At 37.9% G+C, this 18,150-nt stretch overlaps 1 protein-coding gene across 1 annotated transcript in view; it reads right to left on the bottom strand.

Annotated features, from left to right (window-relative positions):
- Window positions 1–18,150, bottom strand: part of LOC139983756 (2-hydroxyacyl-CoA lyase 2-like) — a 30,761-nt gene that overhangs the window by 10,726 nt on the left and 1,885 nt on the right. The window contains exons 2-8 of the mRNA XM_071997520.1: window positions 17,562–17,720; window positions 10,020–10,190; window positions 8,347–8,485; window positions 5,734–5,845; window positions 2,310–2,410; window positions 1,195–1,304; window positions 778–901 (exon numbers count right to left, since the gene is read on the bottom strand). Of these exons, the coding sequence (XP_071853621.1) occupies window positions 778–901; window positions 1,195–1,304; window positions 2,310–2,410; window positions 5,734–5,845; window positions 8,347–8,485; window positions 10,020–10,190; window positions 17,562–17,720 (916 nt within the window). The remainder of the gene's footprint in view (window positions 1–777; window positions 902–1,194; window positions 1,305–2,309; window positions 2,411–5,733; window positions 5,846–8,346; window positions 8,486–10,019; window positions 10,191–17,561; window positions 17,721–18,150) is intronic.

The raw sequence follows: 18,150 nt of genomic DNA, 5'->3' as shown, positions 1-18,150 counted from the left end.
TTAACACAGTCTGTTCATGGGGAGTTTACAAACCCGCAGTGTGATGTCACTTTTCAGAAAATTAATGCGGTTTATGAAAAAGAACCATTCATTTCAAATTCAACATCTTTCGGAGCCTGAAGGATTATCTACTCTTTATGCCTACTAACATTCAGCATGAAGAACTCAACAGAACTCAGAAGAACTCAACAGAACTGCAATGAGGAGTATGGCACACTAAAACACTGAATTTATTATGCACAGTTTTATAAGTAGCATATTTTAATGCACATTTTGAATGTAGTATATTTTAATGCACATTTTGTATGTAGTATGTTTTAATGCACATTTTGTATGTAGTATATTTTATTGCACATTTTGTATGTAGTATATTATAATGCACATTTTTATATGTAGCATATTTTAATGCACATTTTGTATGTATCATATTGCAATGCACATTTTGTATGTAGCATATTGTAATGCACATTTCATATGTAGTATATTTTAATGCATATTTTGCATGTAGCATATTGCAAAGTGATTGTTGTCCCTCACTTTTCAAGACTTAAAGAGTTTGCACTGGTCAGGAAGCAAAGTTTAAGGCAACAAACAACATTATGATATAGCAATTCCACATACAAAAACACAAAATTAAGTTGCGCTACACGACGACGTCACAATTTTGGCCCAATTTTCAAGGTCATATTTTGTCCAACGAAAACGAGCTTAATCCAAGAAGTGACATGCCGCGACATGCTGAAGATTTGATGATGGAAAAATGAAAAATCTACTCACCGGCTAAAATAACCACATCTGCTTCTTTCAGAGCGTCCCTCCTTCTCTGACGGATATGTAGAGGACTGTTCCTTCCCAGCATGCCTCTGGTCATTCCGCCCAAGAAGCATGGTATACCCATCGCCTGTTAAAGGATTCAAATGTTGAATGTTCAAGTTTAGGGGGCGATGCACAGAGTAAATACCAAACAAAAATTGTAACACTTTCTACTAATTTTTTCTCCAAAATGTGTCCTTTTTGTTCAGAGCATTGCTTTGCATTTCACCTTTTTTTTTCATTTTCATTTTTTCCATTCATTTCAAGGATAAAGAAAGCCATAGCAACGAAACAGAAAGCCATAGCAACGAAACAGAAAGCAGTTGCTATGGTGACATTTTGTACGCCTGTTAACACACGTGTGTGATAAATGAACGTCACCTCTAGTGCTTTCCTGAGCTCGTCGACTGGAGTTGGAGGTAAGGTGGCTTGACTACCGAGGATGATAAGAGGCTTCTTAGCACGGCTGACTAATTCTACAGCTTGCTGTACTGTAAAGATAGGAAAAGAAATGAGTATGTGAAAGTCTATAGTCCAACACTCTGATTTATCCTAACTCTATATCAATACTACTTCAAAAGGTTGATATTTTTGGGCTCTGCTAAAATATTTTTCAGAGACTCAGTTTAACCGCAGAGGCAAGAGGAAAGCTCTCGCTTGGAGCGAGGTCGGTGAATAAATTAATTCCTACCACATCTGAATAACTCTACGACTTCTCTAAATTGCATGATAAGGTAATATATCAAAGAAGGCATCTAAAAAAACAAGCTGATGTCGCCCTCAACTTATAATACAAGGCCTTCTCAGCTTAGCCAATTTGGCTTAATCCCACAGCGTCTGTACCCATCAGATGAAGCATTGTTCGATACAGGTGCCAAATTGCCTACGTTGGAATTTACGACCTTCCTTACCGGTTTCGAATCCCTGGACATACAATCAGCGTTCAAAGCCTAGTCGGTTAGGGTGTCCGAATATATAGCTGGAGGCCCGGGTTCGAATCCCAGTGGAGGCCGGAAGTTTTTTTCACTGTTCTGGATTTTCCAACTCATTGCAATTGCAACTATATATATATATATGTATCTATATTTATCCTTTGATTAATCGCATTACCAGCTCCTTCAACTGTTAGATAAGGCTTAACTGTCGGGTAATTCACGAATGGAAAACTACGATAAATAACATACATTTTGTGGCAATCTAAGTACACCGATAAACGTGTCAGCTTGATCAAGATTACCATACCAACAAAAGTAGTTCACATTAAACGTTGGAAAAAGCCAACAGTACCCTCCGAGGTCAAAAAAGCTAATGGCATCCACTACTTTACAATTTCAAAGCCCCCCCTGCAACCTCCCCCCACCCATACCCCTTCCACACCCTGATTTCTACCTTGAGATATCATGGCAGATCAGTGTTATAATAGTTAATATAAAATAAACATAAATAAACCAAGATGTTAAGGGGGGAAATTGATTTTGGAGAAGGGTCGGCTTTACCTTGGCCCGATGAAGCTATTGGTCTGTCGACAGGCAGAGGACCGTACTCCCTCAGTTCGAAACCGCCGGCGAATATGTTACCTATATGAGACATAGTGTACCTGGAAGAGGGAAAGATAAAAAAAAAATTAAAATGTAAGCATTTTGAGGCACTTTTTATTTTAATTATGCATAAATATTCATAAAATGAAACACCTGTGTAAAGTGTGTGTGGTTTTGTCAATGCCTATCATTGACTACCGAAACTCCCTTGTATAGTGTGTGTGGTTTTTTTAATGCAGGCCTACAGTATCACTGACTACCGAAACACCTGTGTAAAGTGTGCATGGTTTTGTCAATGCCTATTATTGACTACCGAAACACCTGTGTAAAGAGTGATTTGTTCATGCCTATCATTGACTAAAGAAACTCCCTTGTAAAGTGTGCATGGTTTTGTCAATGCCTATCACTGACTGCCAAAACACCTGTGTAAAGAATGTGCTCTTCCCTGTAAGTGTCATATTATCTGGCACAGGAATTTTCCCCACAAAAAAAAAAGATTTATAGCTGGTACAATGAATCGTACACATTTGTTAACCATCCAACCAACACTCTACCGGTTGGTTAACCTAGGTGGCCATGGTAACTGAATTTCTTAGCATTATGTCCAGTTAACATGTAATGCCATGAGGGACATGGACACCGGAATGCTGGTAGTGTCGTTTATCAATACCATTCACGGTACTGCATTATAGAAAGGTAAATCAATATTAAGACTTGGAAGCAAATAGTGTCAAATTGTTACATCACAACCAACGAAGGATATTACAAATGATCGCAGTGACACGTACGTTAGCGTGCCTTGCTTTGCAAAGGATTTCCTGGTTGCAAATATTGTAAAACTTGTTATTAAAAATAAAGATATTCCACATTGTTTGTGGAACATCCCATCTCAATATCGTGTTCCTGACTTGAAATGTGGTTGATTGATTGTAACCTATTTTGACTGGCTAAACCTTCAAAGTTTTACTCCACCAGGAAGTTGGATCATACTAGTAGGTCTGTGTTGCCATCCGGGCAATTGTTCTTCGAAAGCTCTGATGATTCTATCATAATCTTCTTGTTCATTTATTCATAAAACCTAATGCTTGCCTAAGTTGCCAATATGCTCCACATTTTAAAAGTCCATAAAAATGTATCTTTTTGGTAGATACATTCTATTACCCTGTGGATAATTGATTGAAATATTATACAGAAAAACAAGGACATTTTCCCTAAAAATTGCCCTGCTGATATTGTTCATTCTACCATTGCCAGATGCAATCTACAGAATATTACAAAATTTTGAAAATATTCATATCTTCCCCCCCCCCCAAAAAAAAAATATCCTATATGAGAACTTGTTATTTTTAACCTAAAGATGCAGAATATTATTAGCAACTCTGCTGTTGCGACCAAACTTCAGCCACCAGAAAATCTTTCTAGTGTAGCCTTTGTTTTTAATGAAACCCTTCTATATCGTCCCATTTCTTCATTAAATAAAATGCTATGAGAATGCTTCTCTTTTTTTCATGCTTATTTTTTTGAGCCGTCATATACTAAGAATAATATTCCCTGAAGACAGTGGATATGTTATAATCCTAACAATGACATGTTTCTAAACGTCAACAACCAACTGCAACAAACAAGCAAACAAAGATTTACAGTCAATGCTGTATCATTAAACTATAGATGTGAGCACTACAAAACAACATGTTACCATAGTTACGGCAGTGATGCATTTGAGTTCCCTATTGATGAGATTATGGTTCAATACTGTATCATTAAACTATAGATGTGAGCACTACAAAACAACATGTTACCATAGATACGGTAGCGATGCATTTGAGTTCACTATTGATGAGATTATGGTTCAAATACTGTATCATTAAACTGTAGATGTGAGCACTACAAAACAACATGTTACCATAGATACGGTAGTGATGCATTGAGTTCCCTATTGATGAGATTATGGTTCAATACTGTATCATTAAACTGTAGATGTGAGCACTACAAAACAACATGTTACCATAGATAAGGCAGTGATGCATTTGAGTTCCCTATTGATGAGATTATGGTTCAAATACTGTATCATTAAACTGTAGATGTGAGCACTACAAAACAACATGTTACCATAGATACAGTAGTGATGCATTTGAGTTCACTATTGATGAGATTATGGTTCAAATACTGTATCATTAAACTGTAGATGTGAGCACTACAAAACAACATGTTACCAAAGATACGGTAGTGATGCATTTGAGTTCACTATTGATGAGATTATGGTTCAATACTGTATCATTAAATTGTAGATGTGAGCACTACAAAACAACATGTTACCATAGATAAGGCAGTGATGCATTTGAGTTCCCTATTGATGAGATTATGGTTCAAATACTGTATCATTAAATTGTAGATGTGAGCACTACAAAACAACATGTTACCATAGATAAGGCAGTGATGCATTTGAGTTCCCTATTGATGAGATTATGGTTCAAATACTGTATCATTAAACTGTAGATGTGAGCACTACAAAACAACATGTTACCATAGCAACGGTAGCGATGCATTGAGTTTCCTATTGATGAGATTATGGTTCAAATACTGTATCATTAAACTGTAGATGTAACTTCCTGTGTTTATCAACCGCTCTTTGGGAATTACGCCAATATTTGACAATGAGCGTTAATATTTCTATTGTCTTTTCATTTTCTGGCAGTTTACTTTTCAGAGATTATGAAAACAATGTTGATCAATTTATCAATTTAGTATAAATACATCAAACCAGCTGGCCCTCAAAAGTTTACACGTTTACCTACACAGGCTTTTTCGTATTAAGTACGACCTACTGTAAATTAAGCAGTTCAAGCAATCAATTATTAATTTCTTTGGCTTTGAAAATATCCGCTGAAATTTGGAAAGCTTCTTGTTTGTGTAGGGATTTATGCAAATGAAGTTGCATTGTTTTCTCACATAGAATGAAATGCATTTTCTATCTGACATACAGTACTGCATTCTTACAATTAGTTGACAAAAAAGGTGTTTTTTCCCTTCTTCTTCTTTCTTGAATATGCATATCTACATCAATCTGCATTTTAATGCAACATCACAATGCACTGTGTATATAGTTCATTTCTCTTATGCATAATCATTATGCATATACAGTATATGCATAATAAAAATGATGCATATATATATATATATATTCATATTAATTTATAAAGTGCCACCAAAATCATTCACACCCTCTCGAAAAATATCAAAATGTTCTTATTCGTGAAGGATATATACATGCGTGGGAAGTGCACTTATTTCTTGTTCAAGGAAATGCCCTTTTTCGATACGCTATATGCTTACAACTGTACTGTACACTGTAATAAGGGATCCTTCAAATCACTCCACTCACATGTTGACAATTTTACTCATTAAATCTCCTTTTGGTGAGTTCAATCCGACCCCCATCAGTACATTCTGGTAGTCGTAGAGGACGTCAATGGGGAACTCAACGAATACTGGACCTGGAAGTATAAATGTAATGAGCTATATCAAATATATGTTTATATATATATATAAATGAATATATATTTTGATGTATTTATTTCACACCAAAATACAAAAGACATTACAAGACACCTTGACAATACAGGACACATGGTCTAGGGTTGACACAGAAAAGTCTGTCCAGCAGACTCATGTCCACTGTGGTCCCTGTACATACAAAACAATAATACATAAAGAGAAGTTGGAATGCCTAGCAGCATATATAGAAACACACTAGTCTGGAGTGCTACAAGCATAGGGTTACCATCTCTTATGCGAACGGGGGGTTCAGCATTCTTCGCCTTTGTGGGAAACATTTGTTACGATGTGGGTGGCCAAATTCCAACTCAACCTCATTGCTAAATGCCTTGTCCGATTAGATCTGTGAAAATGGTGGAAGCACTGTTACTATTGATGATTTCAGACCACCTTGTATTATAAACTAAAACTTGTTGGAGGACCTAAAAAGGTAAGCACATCTTTTTTGAAAGGTTTGTAAATCTACCCTGGATGGTCATGTCAGCTGACAAAGGAGAGGCCATATCTGGAGTAATTTGGTAAGCTCATACTGGCAGTACAGACAGGTATTAACCCAGTCACTATTTCCTGTATTTAAGTAGAATGCATTCACTACTGCACATATGAGATAGTGTCACGTGTGTGACAGCTCAGAGCAGGAAATAGTCACTGCCTGTTGTTGCCAGGCTCACAATCATTAGCCACTGGCATGAAACAATTGACCAGTGCATAATAAGTCTGCTTGATAACAACAAAAATGATTCCTCCAATTATTAATTTTATAAAAATGCGACATGTGACTGTTGTGACAGCAAAATGCCAGTGCATTTTTTTTTCATTCAACTGGCAGACGACAAAATCCAAAAGGCATTTAGCCAGTATTATTTATTAAATTCGCCTGAATTTTGAGACCAGCGTGTCACAAATTCTGCAGGACCCGCAGGAAAGTCACTAGTTGACAGAACAACACAATCAGGTACAAACTGTTGTACACACAATAGTCACATTAGTGCAGGAGGATACTGTACATTCACTATGATGACAGCTGAAGGATACAGTCACTGTGTGACAGCTGACATCTGAAGGATACAGTCACTGTGTGACAGCTGACATCCGAAGGATACAGTCACCGTGTGACAGCTGACATCCGAAGGATACAGTCACTGTGTGACAGCTGACATCCGAAGGATACAGTCACTGTGTGACAGCTCAGACAGGAAAGCACTCACATTTGTGACTGCACCAAAGTCAAAGCTACCAGAAGTTAATCTTACAAATATTTAGATGCTATTTAACACTAAAATCTTGAAATTTGGTGTTGGGGGTTTGTAAAATGAACTTAAATACAAAATGTGACTGGTGTTTCGTTGTACAGTTTGGGTTTATTATACACTTTTATTATTGATTTAATTTAATTCACGTAACTATAGTTTTGCAGCGCTTCCGTAGTTTTCGGTTGTTTGTAAAAGTTGTCGATGTCGAGCCTTGTCGATAGCTTCAGTTCAGTTAAAGATTTGACTACGGCGAACTCTTGTCTGTCCGTAGTATCTGTCAGTTTTACAGTAATTGATCCCGCGAGGGTTTGTTTCTGTCACGAGTTGCTGGTTTATCCTGCCAAGAAGTGAGTATTGTTTGTTTTGAGAAGACGTTAAGGTGTTAAATCATTTGTATTCATCAAAATCGGCTTTGTAGAGTATTCGTTATCTAGGGAATAACGCTAGGTTGTTACCGAGGGTTACTTATGTACTTTATATTCCCCAATTCATATATATTAGTATGTTAGCATGAGACATGTGTTGTCGATTTAAGAAATGTTTCAAGAGAGTCATAGTTCGAGTTGAAGCTAGCCAAATGCTAGCACGGGAGTGGGTTCAGCGTAGCACCGGTCCATAACATCTTTGTTTTGTCAGTACGGAGTAGTTGGTGTGCCATACGGGTTTCACTGTTTTGTGGATTACTCGAGTTCAGGCAATTTTGTGATGGATATGGGTTGTAATGCTCATTAATTAAGCAGTCATCGTTTGTTTACCAATGTACTAGGGTAATTTTCATGTCAGTATTGTTACAGGACTCAGTGTCCAGGTATGTCACGTTATGTTGATGGTGTTTCCACCATTTTAAACTTGTTTTAACAGTTAGCAGTCAATTTTTAATGCAGTCAATTGGTTGTTTATCGATTATATAACATTACCGAAGTCACTGCTTATTGATATATACTCTGTGTATGGTGTTTATTTGTGTATGCGAGACACAAATGTTGATCAGTCACATTTTTCCTTTTTCAAACATTGTTAACATTTTACCTTGTGGTAATTGTGGATGTGTTCTTTCTTTTTGTTATAGATTGAATAAAACTTATACAATAACAGGATTTCCAGACTGTAGTAGTCCTTCTTTTCATTGCGCCAACTGGCTTTACATCAATAACTGAATATTCATAAGTTTAACCTAAATTACATACCTGGTGTATCAGACTGGGCCACCCGAATGGCCTCCCTCAGGACCGGGGCGATATCTCGGACGGTTTGGACCGCTGCGCAAAACTTGCAGAGCGGTTTAAATAACGACATCTGATCTATATCTTGGAGGGCACCGCGACCCTGAAAATGGAGGATGTATACATCAACTATACAGATATAAGGGCATAATGACCGCTCTCCCTGATTAACAAACATTTTGTAATGCAGCTTTGAGCAACACTATGTGTCCCCTGAGCTGTTTCATCTGAACTCCAAAATGGGGAGGCAGATTTAAAGCATCAGGTACAGTAGGGAGGGAGGAAACATCCACTTTTTTATCCCATCATATTGACTTTTGAGATGAAAAGTCCAAATTTTTGCACCTCCTATTTCAGCGAAGAGTCTACACAGTAGGCTTTGGTTTAAAATCAGGACGGTGATAATGATTTTGCTCGAATCTGCTTTTGAATATCTTAAACTGCAAACTTTGCACAGATTGTCTTTATGTCAACACTTTGGTCTCGTACCTTAAAATATTACCCAGCACGCACATAAAAAACTTTATAACATTTTGCTTGTAAATGCGCCATTGCTCACTCAACCCCCCCATTAAGACCCTAGGTCTGGTATACTGCATACGTACATTTTGTAATGTATGTGCCTTGGTTGGGGTTTTTGGGGGGCGGGGGAGGGGGAATAACAGAAACCAGTTTGTGTCCACAGCAGAACCATAAACTACACTCGCCCTACTGTATGCAAACCCCCTTCAATTACTGTAGGCCTACACATGTCCCTATTCCCAGTTAGCTTACAAGTGTTTATCAAGACAAGCAGACATCACCCTAGAGTCCTATTGTCCTACTGTACTGTACAGTAGTTCAACACTCATCCCATTCTTGTTTTTTTTTTCTCTTCCTCTTTCAGTTATCTCCGACTGCACCTGTGTAGCTGTAGATAGTCCACCCATTCTGTACGTGGCTTGGGGTCAAATTCACTACAGCAGGAAGCATAGACCTTCACTAAGATATTATTGACCTTGTCCATACAACATTTCAGTACTCTAAGTTCAATTGGCTAAACTGGTGTCTAAGAAAGTTCTTTCTTTTACCGTACGGTACAGTGTTGACCACGTTGTAGTACTGGCCACCTACTGTGAAGAGCCTACAATACAGTATAATGCCAAACTGTATGTACAATGTTGAACACGTTGTAGCACTGGCCCCCTACTGTGAAATGACTACAATACAGTACAGTATAAGGCTGTACAGTACAGTATAATGTCAACCACGTTGTTGTAGTATTGGCCCCCTACTGTGAAAAGCCTACAATGCAGTATAATGTATCTAGACCACATTGTATTGGCCCCCTACTGTGAAATGCCTACAAATACAGTACAATGTAGACCACGTTGTATTGGCCACCTACTGTGAAGAGCCTACAATACAGCATTTTCCTGCAATGGATATTTGATCCTCCTCAGGACCCAAAATGAATGTCCCGTCTACCGCGATGTCGAGAAGCCTTTTGAGAAACAGCTTTGCAGACTACAAGACGGCAGATGAAGGAAGTGGGATCATAAGGCCTGGATGTGGGTGTAACCGGGGGGGGGGGGGTGTTTGCTTTTTGTGGAGTAGAGACATGCATCCTGGGAGAAGTGATGTACATATCTTCTTACCTTTAATAGCGTAACAGCTGCTCCTCCCATTAACAGGACCGGAGTCTCTGCCATCTGTGCGTTCTTCACCGCTGTGATGGTGTTGGTGAGACCGGGGCCCGCCGTCACCACAGCCGCACCGATGGCACCGGTCATCCTGGCCACTGCATCGGCAGCAAAGACAGCCGTTACCTGGGAAACAAAGATCAAAACAGTTTGACCGAAGTACTTAGCAGAACTACTGTACAAACACTGTTATAGCTGGCATTGGAGCAGAGATAGGAATTTATGATATTCAAATTGGGTTTCTCATAAATAAATAAAGTCATAGATATATGTGATGAGAAAAGTGAACATTATTAAAACCGGCTGTCTGTTTTCATACAGCTCTGTCATGATTGTTTGATTTACAAATCTCCACTTTTTGGGAAACCATATACAATATTGTTCATACATATTCCTTACACCATAGGATCATAGTTTTTGTCCCCAACATGAAAAGTCACATTGGAGACCTGTGAGTGTGCTGATTCACTGTTAACAGACTGTACATCTCTCCTTATACAACCTACGGTAGAGCCTTGGACCCATCTACATATTTCACTTTCAGATCCTTTATAGTAGGTGGCTGCTTTTGTTATTCCTTACTACACATACTGTATGGCACCTATGTTCTACAGTAGTAGCCAGCCTGCTGTTACCTCTTATTGTTATTATTGGAATCATGGTATTTTGACAAATCAAATTTTTTGGGCCTGAACATTGTTGTATTTCTGACAGAGTATGCTTTGATCACGGAGAGGGGTTCACCCGGTTCACCAAACAGCCTTTAGTTAGTGTTCATGTTTTGTAGGCAGGTTCTGTACGTGTTAGTCTTGTATTTAGTAAGAGGCGAACCATAAATTTGTAAGGATTTAATGACCTTCAAATGCATAACTGTACAGTCAAAAACTTTATGAATGTTTAGACTAGTTGATAGACAAGTTTAAAGGTGATAGGTCTTGTTTTTGCTGTATGTCAACAAACAGTGTACAGTTAATGAAAGATATATTTCCATGACGAACTATGTAGATATATGTTCAATATGATTGATGTAACCATGGTGTAACTTGAAGAAAATGTATAGAGGGGGAAAATAAAAATTCTAGGCAACCACATGTGCTTACTAAAATCTACAAGCAAATCATTCTATGGAAATATAAAGTCTGTAAAGGGTTTTAGAGGAATTGTCAAAGTTAGACTGATTTGACTACATGATACAGAAGGAGATAAACTGTACAATACTGCTAAAACAAGTAGATGAGAAAGTGTAACAGTAGTGAGAGGACAGGTGAACAAGAAAAGCACAGTACTTGAGTGTGATTCAGTCAACAGCACTACTCCAGATAGAGGGTGCTCAGGTTGTGGGGAGACAGGTAAGCGAGGAACGAAGTAAATAATTTATCCGGTACCTGTACATTGCACAGCAAGTTGCTTTGCAAAAGTGGGAAATTGTTATCCAAGTGCAAAGATGTATGTAGTATATATATGTAAGCAGCTTTTGTTAACATGTACACAGGAACCAGGGTATTTTACACAGGGACAGGATATTTCTACACAGGAATCGGGTATTTTATGCAGGAACCATAGCACTTTACATGGGAACCAGCGTATCTTTATACAGGCACCAGGGTATTTGATAAGACAGGAACCAGGGTATTTTACGCAGGAACCATAGCACTTTACACAGGAACCATAGCATTTTACACAGAAACCATATTATTTTATAAGACCGGAAGTTGAAAGAGCCTGTTGCACTGTACACTGTACTATAGATACCAAATTTGAACACTTTTTGAACTGTTTTTTTTTTAATTATTTCCCTGGTGATTGAAACAGTGAGGTTATGTGTAAAATAATATAGTAGAGTGTTGTGGTCAAGTTGTTAAGGCAGTGGGTTGTAAAATATATAAGGTTTGAAGGTTTGAGCCCTGGCCAGATCATTGCGTTGTGTCCTTGGGCAAGGCACTCTATCTCCATTGCCTCTCTTCACCCAGGTCACCAGGTAAATGGGGACTTGTGAGGTAACTTGTAAATATAGTCCCATGCCCCGGTTTGCAGCTGCGGCCTATGGGAAGTCCCCCAGGGGACACGTAGACGTGGTGCACTGTAGTGCCCCAGGAGGGATTGTATGAATTGTGCACACTTTGGTGTGCGGGTGTGTCAAGTTAACAATGTCCAGGGGTTAAGTGTTGTAAAGTACTCCTGTGATGACCCTTGGCCTTGAACCAGACTGTAAAACCTTCAATTTTCAACTGAAGCACTGATAATACAGTGTGCTGTATATTACTCTATTTGGATTCCATCATTGTACAGTTGCAGGTACAGTATGACACCATTAACTGGCTTTAGCCATTAAAGTCTCTGAAATGGAAACATTGTATAAAACTATGCACCCAAGCATCACAAACTTACTAGTTGATTGTTTATACAATTATATAAATTTTGGTTTCAAACAACCATCTGTTAGTAAATTATCCAAAGAAATTTTGGCACTTTTGAGAAGAACTGGTATCATTTTCTTTAAAAGAAAGAAAGATAAAAGTTCATAATTCAATAATGTGTTTTATTATGTTTTGCATAGACAGGCCTACAGTAGTTTGTGAGTGTACAGTATATATATACTGTACTACTTAAGGTTCATTTCTCAAAAAGAAAGAAAAAAAAGGTTGTGTCCCATGGTCTGGACGGACAAGCAGTTTTGAAGACTTTGCGGCCCAAGCTAGGACATAGCGTCCCGACCACGGAATTTTGTGTATTTGTAACAATGCTGGCATTATTTAAAAGTGCTAATTATTGTCAAAATAAATCTACTGTACAACTCTGATGAATGTGCAGTATACATTATGTGCTCAGGCTATTAATAACTGCAAGCAAACATACTGTAGTGTACATGAACAGCTGTGTTTGAGATGTGTGCAGTCCATTGATTCTCGGCAAACTTTATTCGAATTACTCTAGACATGATCTGCCACAAGGACAATAAATTTGTTTACCTCTGCACTAAAGTACAACAAAATTGTTGACTTGACCATTCCACAATCTACACAATGCGATACCTCTTGGACTATGAAATCACTGTCACAACTGTACACAGATTCACAAATTAGTGTGTGTGTATTCTATACAGTTCCTGATAATGACAGAATTTAGCTTCCAGGCCCTGTACTAACAGGGAGCTGCTACTGTACATATAGACAGTATTTAACAACCACCTTGTGCAGTAGGTATATACTCGGCAAGGAAGACCTACTGTACTGTGTAGGACAGGAGTCCTGAGCAAACTCTACAGTACTGTACTATATAGTATCATACTGGAACTGTAACTCTGTAATGTCCTGCTACTTGCTGTAACTGTTCTGTATCATACTGTACATTAATGGGCAGTTACGTGCTGTATCTGTACTGTACAGTATCATACTGTACCTCTGTAACGTACTGTACTGTAACATACTGTACTGTAACTTACTGTAACTTTGTATCTACTGTACTGTAACTACAGTATACATACTGTACTTTAATACAGTATCATACTGTTACTCTGTAATGTACAGCTACTTGCTGTAACTGTACTGTATCATACTGTACATTAATGGGCTGTTACGTGCTGTACAGTATCTGTACTGTACTGTATCATACTGTATCTGTACTGTACTGTATGTGTCATACTGTAACTCTTAATGTTATGTTACGTGCTGTATCTGTACTGTACAGTATCATACTGTAACGGTAACGTACTGTAATGTACCATTTTGCATAGCAGATTGCCCATTTTGCATAGCAGTTTACCCATTTTGCATAGCAGATTGCCCATTTTGCATAGCAGTTTACCCATTTTGCATAGCAGATTGCCCATTTTGCATAACAGATTGCGATGCCAAACCTAATAAAATATTCCCTGCATACAGTACTACACATCTGATAAACATCTCATAGACATTAAAGACCAACTATGGAGACTTTTCGATGAACATAAAATCCCACCATTTTTCATGTATGTAATCCTTAACTGACTCCAATTACATTGCTGTAATTAACTTTACCAATTTCGGACGTTAAATAAGTGAAAAATGGGACGAAAAGTCAGCTTCTATTTCAGACATTCCTGTAACATTCCTAAGACATCAGGTGACCATGTGACGTCAACGTTTGTATACCTCACTCACAACTATACTTTTAGTGTGTAAAGTCGTATACTTGAGCTGCCAAAAACATCAACGATATTACTCCTTTTTCCTCAAAATGTCATAATTCTGTGTTGTTGGAGGTTGCAGTTATACCTCATCCAACAAAAGCATCAGCTTTTTTAGATTTCCGAGTAAAAGAACCGACGTAAAACGCCGCAGACTTTGGATCAATTTTTTGAGATCCACGCGGAAAGATTTTTCAGCACCCGGAGTATCTCATGCCCATGAGTCCACATGCATGACCCTGCTTCTGTGTATGCTGCAAATGTCTCATTCTGTGAAAATTATATACTGTCGTTAGCTGTGTCGGACCATGGTCGGACATAGCTAATGTGAAATTGACCGTAAACACGCCCTGGACGTCCTTACATGTAACATTATATCACGCAATTGACAGTAATATATTTACTGTAAGAGATGACCGTATACACCGTGCCAAGGGTATAGCATTGTTAGTACATGTACGGTAGTTAGTTACAACTCTCGCCGGCGTTGGCTCACAGCATGTGTAAATAGCGATGTTAGGATTTATCTATTTCATTTGTTGTATTCCAGTATCGTGAGTTCCTGATACATGTGTAATATTGTCCGTTCTGTTTATTCCGACATCTGCATGGTCCAAGGAGTTGAATAAAAACGGTAGTATGTAGCGATCGGACGTTTTATTTCGTTAGTGACTGTCTTGTGATTGTGGGATGTTAGTACTGGGCAAGGCCTGTTTCAACTAGACCTAACTCTATGGAATTACACAGACTCACGGTAGTTTTTCGCCCAGGATTGAACAAGAAACGTGGATTAGGATATTCACTGCTAAATTTGTTTATTGACCGGATACTTTTTTTGTGTTTGTATACTTTTGGATATTAAAACGAGTAAGTACTATGTAAGTATATTGTACCGTACGGACCTATTGACGCTACGCTATGTAAAAGATGCCTCCATTTGAGTGGAAATTTTGCTAATAAAATAAGCAATTTAACTAAAATTTCTGCTTATAATTGTCTTAAAACTTGTTGTTAACCTTCATGTGTTCTTGTTTTAAGCTGACAGATTTTCAAACGCTCGAAATTGGAAGTCAAAAACAGTACAATTGTTCGCTATCTGTGTACAAACAGTGCCTATATCAGCGTTTGATTTTCGCGGTATACAAACTTTGACGTCACACGGTGACCAGAGGCTCCTTTGGGTCAATCTCTGTTTTCAGACATTCCAGAGGTTCATGTCACGTGACTACCCAAAATGTCCATTTTCGTGGTCGTTTTTGATGGGTTATAGTAGGTTTTCGAAGATTATTTTTTACACATGTTGATTATGGGTATGTAAACTCCTAAATTAATGGAAAATCTCAACAACAAAAATTGCCTCCATATTTGGTCTTTAAGACAACGAGGGGAAATATTTTTGGTTAAAATGACGGTAGAGTGTTTGTTAAGCTATTTTGAGCAATAAGAGAAACCACTTTGGTTACTTTGAACTTTTACACTTGCAACAGAGCTGAGCAAGCAATATTTTCCATTCTAGGAAAATGATTGGTAGGCTGGAAAGAAGCTTTAGTATTTCCCCTTTCCTCCCAAATAGCCTCCTTTGCAGAAATCTTTTTAAGGAACAAATTTAGACAGGTGACACAGTTTATTTCAAGCATACTTTCTGACCCTAATACTGTGCACAGTTTTTTGCTACTTTTCTTTATCTTTTTTCCCCAGTATTTGGAATAATGAAAATGAAAAACAAATTTTCAACACTGCCTTTGCATAATGTATGTGCTACCTTGTAAACATATATGGATAAATTATCTGGGTGACAAAATCTTTAGAACCAGACAGAATCAGCACATATTAACACATACAGTACTGTAGCATATTTTACACTACTGCAGTGCACTAAAGTTTACTGTAGTGCACTGCCTTGCACAGTACTGTAGTGCACTGTACGGTACAATACTGTACATTATAGTATATTGCACTGCACAGTAAAGGTACAATACTATAGATTACTGTACAGTACAGTGCAGTACAGTACAGTACTGTACTGCACAGTAGTGCACTGTACAGTGCCATACTGCAGTGCACTGTACATTACTGTAGTGCAATGCATTGCACAGTACTGTAGTGCACTGTACAGTACAAACCTGTAGAGTACTGTATTGCACTACACAGTAAAGTACTATAGATTACTGTACAGAACAGTACTGTAGTGTACTGTACTGTACTTTACAGTAAAGGTAGTGTACTATAGATTACTGTACAGTACTGTAGTGCACTGTACCTTACAGTAGTGCACTCACTGTACACTGCAGTGTTGTTTTAACGGTTTCAAGGTTACAGTTGACAATTTGCAAGTTCTTTTCATTGGAATAAATTATGTATATAACTTATCTACACAGTCCTGGACAAATTTGTCAGAAATGGTCTTGGAGGACAAAAAACTCATCAACTGAAAGAATATAAAGGACCTTGCTATGCATACTACGAATAATACTAACCCTTACCTTATTCCAAGTAAGACTAACAAATGTCGCAGTTCAACCAAAAAAAACATCTCCTATTCTCTTCCTGAAATTCTTTCCTCAAGTTAAGGGTACTAGCTAACTTCTAATTGAGTGTATAAAACTCTAAGTGATACAGCTTGGCCTTGAAAATCTGAGTGCTCTGAGACTTGTAATAATTAGCAGAACAGCATGAACTAGTCTGTCTTTATACATGTATGTACTTACTCTAGTGGGGTTGTACTGTACTGTATATAATTATAAATTATAATCTAGTAAAGCACATACAGTATCACAGTTTACACACTATCAAGATAAGGATTCAATATTTCAGAATATATACACATATAAATATATACACATATATATAGATAGATATACACACATTCATATATATTGCTGGGACCTAATCGGTATTGTACTTTTCCATTAAATTGTTAACAGATCTGTAAAGTTGCATTATGATGTATGGTATACTGTGTAATTACTGGCATGTTGTATTTAACAAACTGATGGTCAAGCATGTTGTACATTATGTATATATGAAAGGTAATTATGTCTGGAGTAGGCCATAAACATTAATTATGTTTTTCAAAACATTTATTCCTCCCCAACACAAGGTTATCCACTTTTCGATATATATATAATGGCTACTTTTTTTTAGACTGGTTGTCTATTCCCCCCACCCCCCTCCCTCTCCACTCCCCTAATGAAGAATAAAGAACAACAGGGATTTCTGGAGATTTTGAAATTTACTCTTTTTTCTTCTCGCGTAATAATACATGTACGGCGAACGTTACTTGGCTTTGTAAGGAGTATGCATTACCATGACGACCTATTACTGTGGCTCACCTCATGTCTTGTGTCTATCACCCGGATGCCTTCTCTCTCTGCTGCGACGTTTATCGGTGAAATGTGACCCCCGCATAACGTAAAGAGGAACTTGACCCCATGAGCTTTCAGAACCTCAGCAACGATGTCACCTCCATTACTCTTGCTGTTTACAGCAGGCTATGAAAATATGAAAAAAAGCAAATTATTATGAAATGTGATTTGCAGACTGAGGGGGAAAGGAGGGGATGGGAGGGGAAGGAGGGGATGGGAGGGAGAAGGTGGGGGAGGGGCAGGGATGGGGGGGTTTTGAATGTAATGTGGTCCATATCATCTTTCACTTGCAGTGCCAATAATTTGATAACAATTTAAAGTGAGCTCTAATTATTCACTCCCCAGCTTAACTTTGCTTCTATAGTCAGTGACTACTGTAATTGATTTGATATAATATTTTTCGATATATAGCTGAAGTTCAAGAATTGCTCTGTGCTTGTATCGTACACATAACACATGTTGGAAAGCCTGAGATATCGTGGTACACTAAAATAAGGCTAGTATACTGTAACGTTGTGGCATTGCATGGGCATGAGCCCTGGCAAATTAACTCCAG

Source organism: Apostichopus japonicus, chromosome 16 (assembly GCF_037975245.1).
Source record: "Apostichopus japonicus isolate 1M-3 chromosome 16, ASM3797524v1, whole genome shotgun sequence".
Lineage (NCBI taxonomy): Eukaryota > Metazoa > Echinodermata > Holothuroidea > Aspidochirotida > Stichopodidae > Apostichopus > Apostichopus japonicus.
This window is presented reverse-complemented; position numbering and strand designations above follow the sequence as displayed.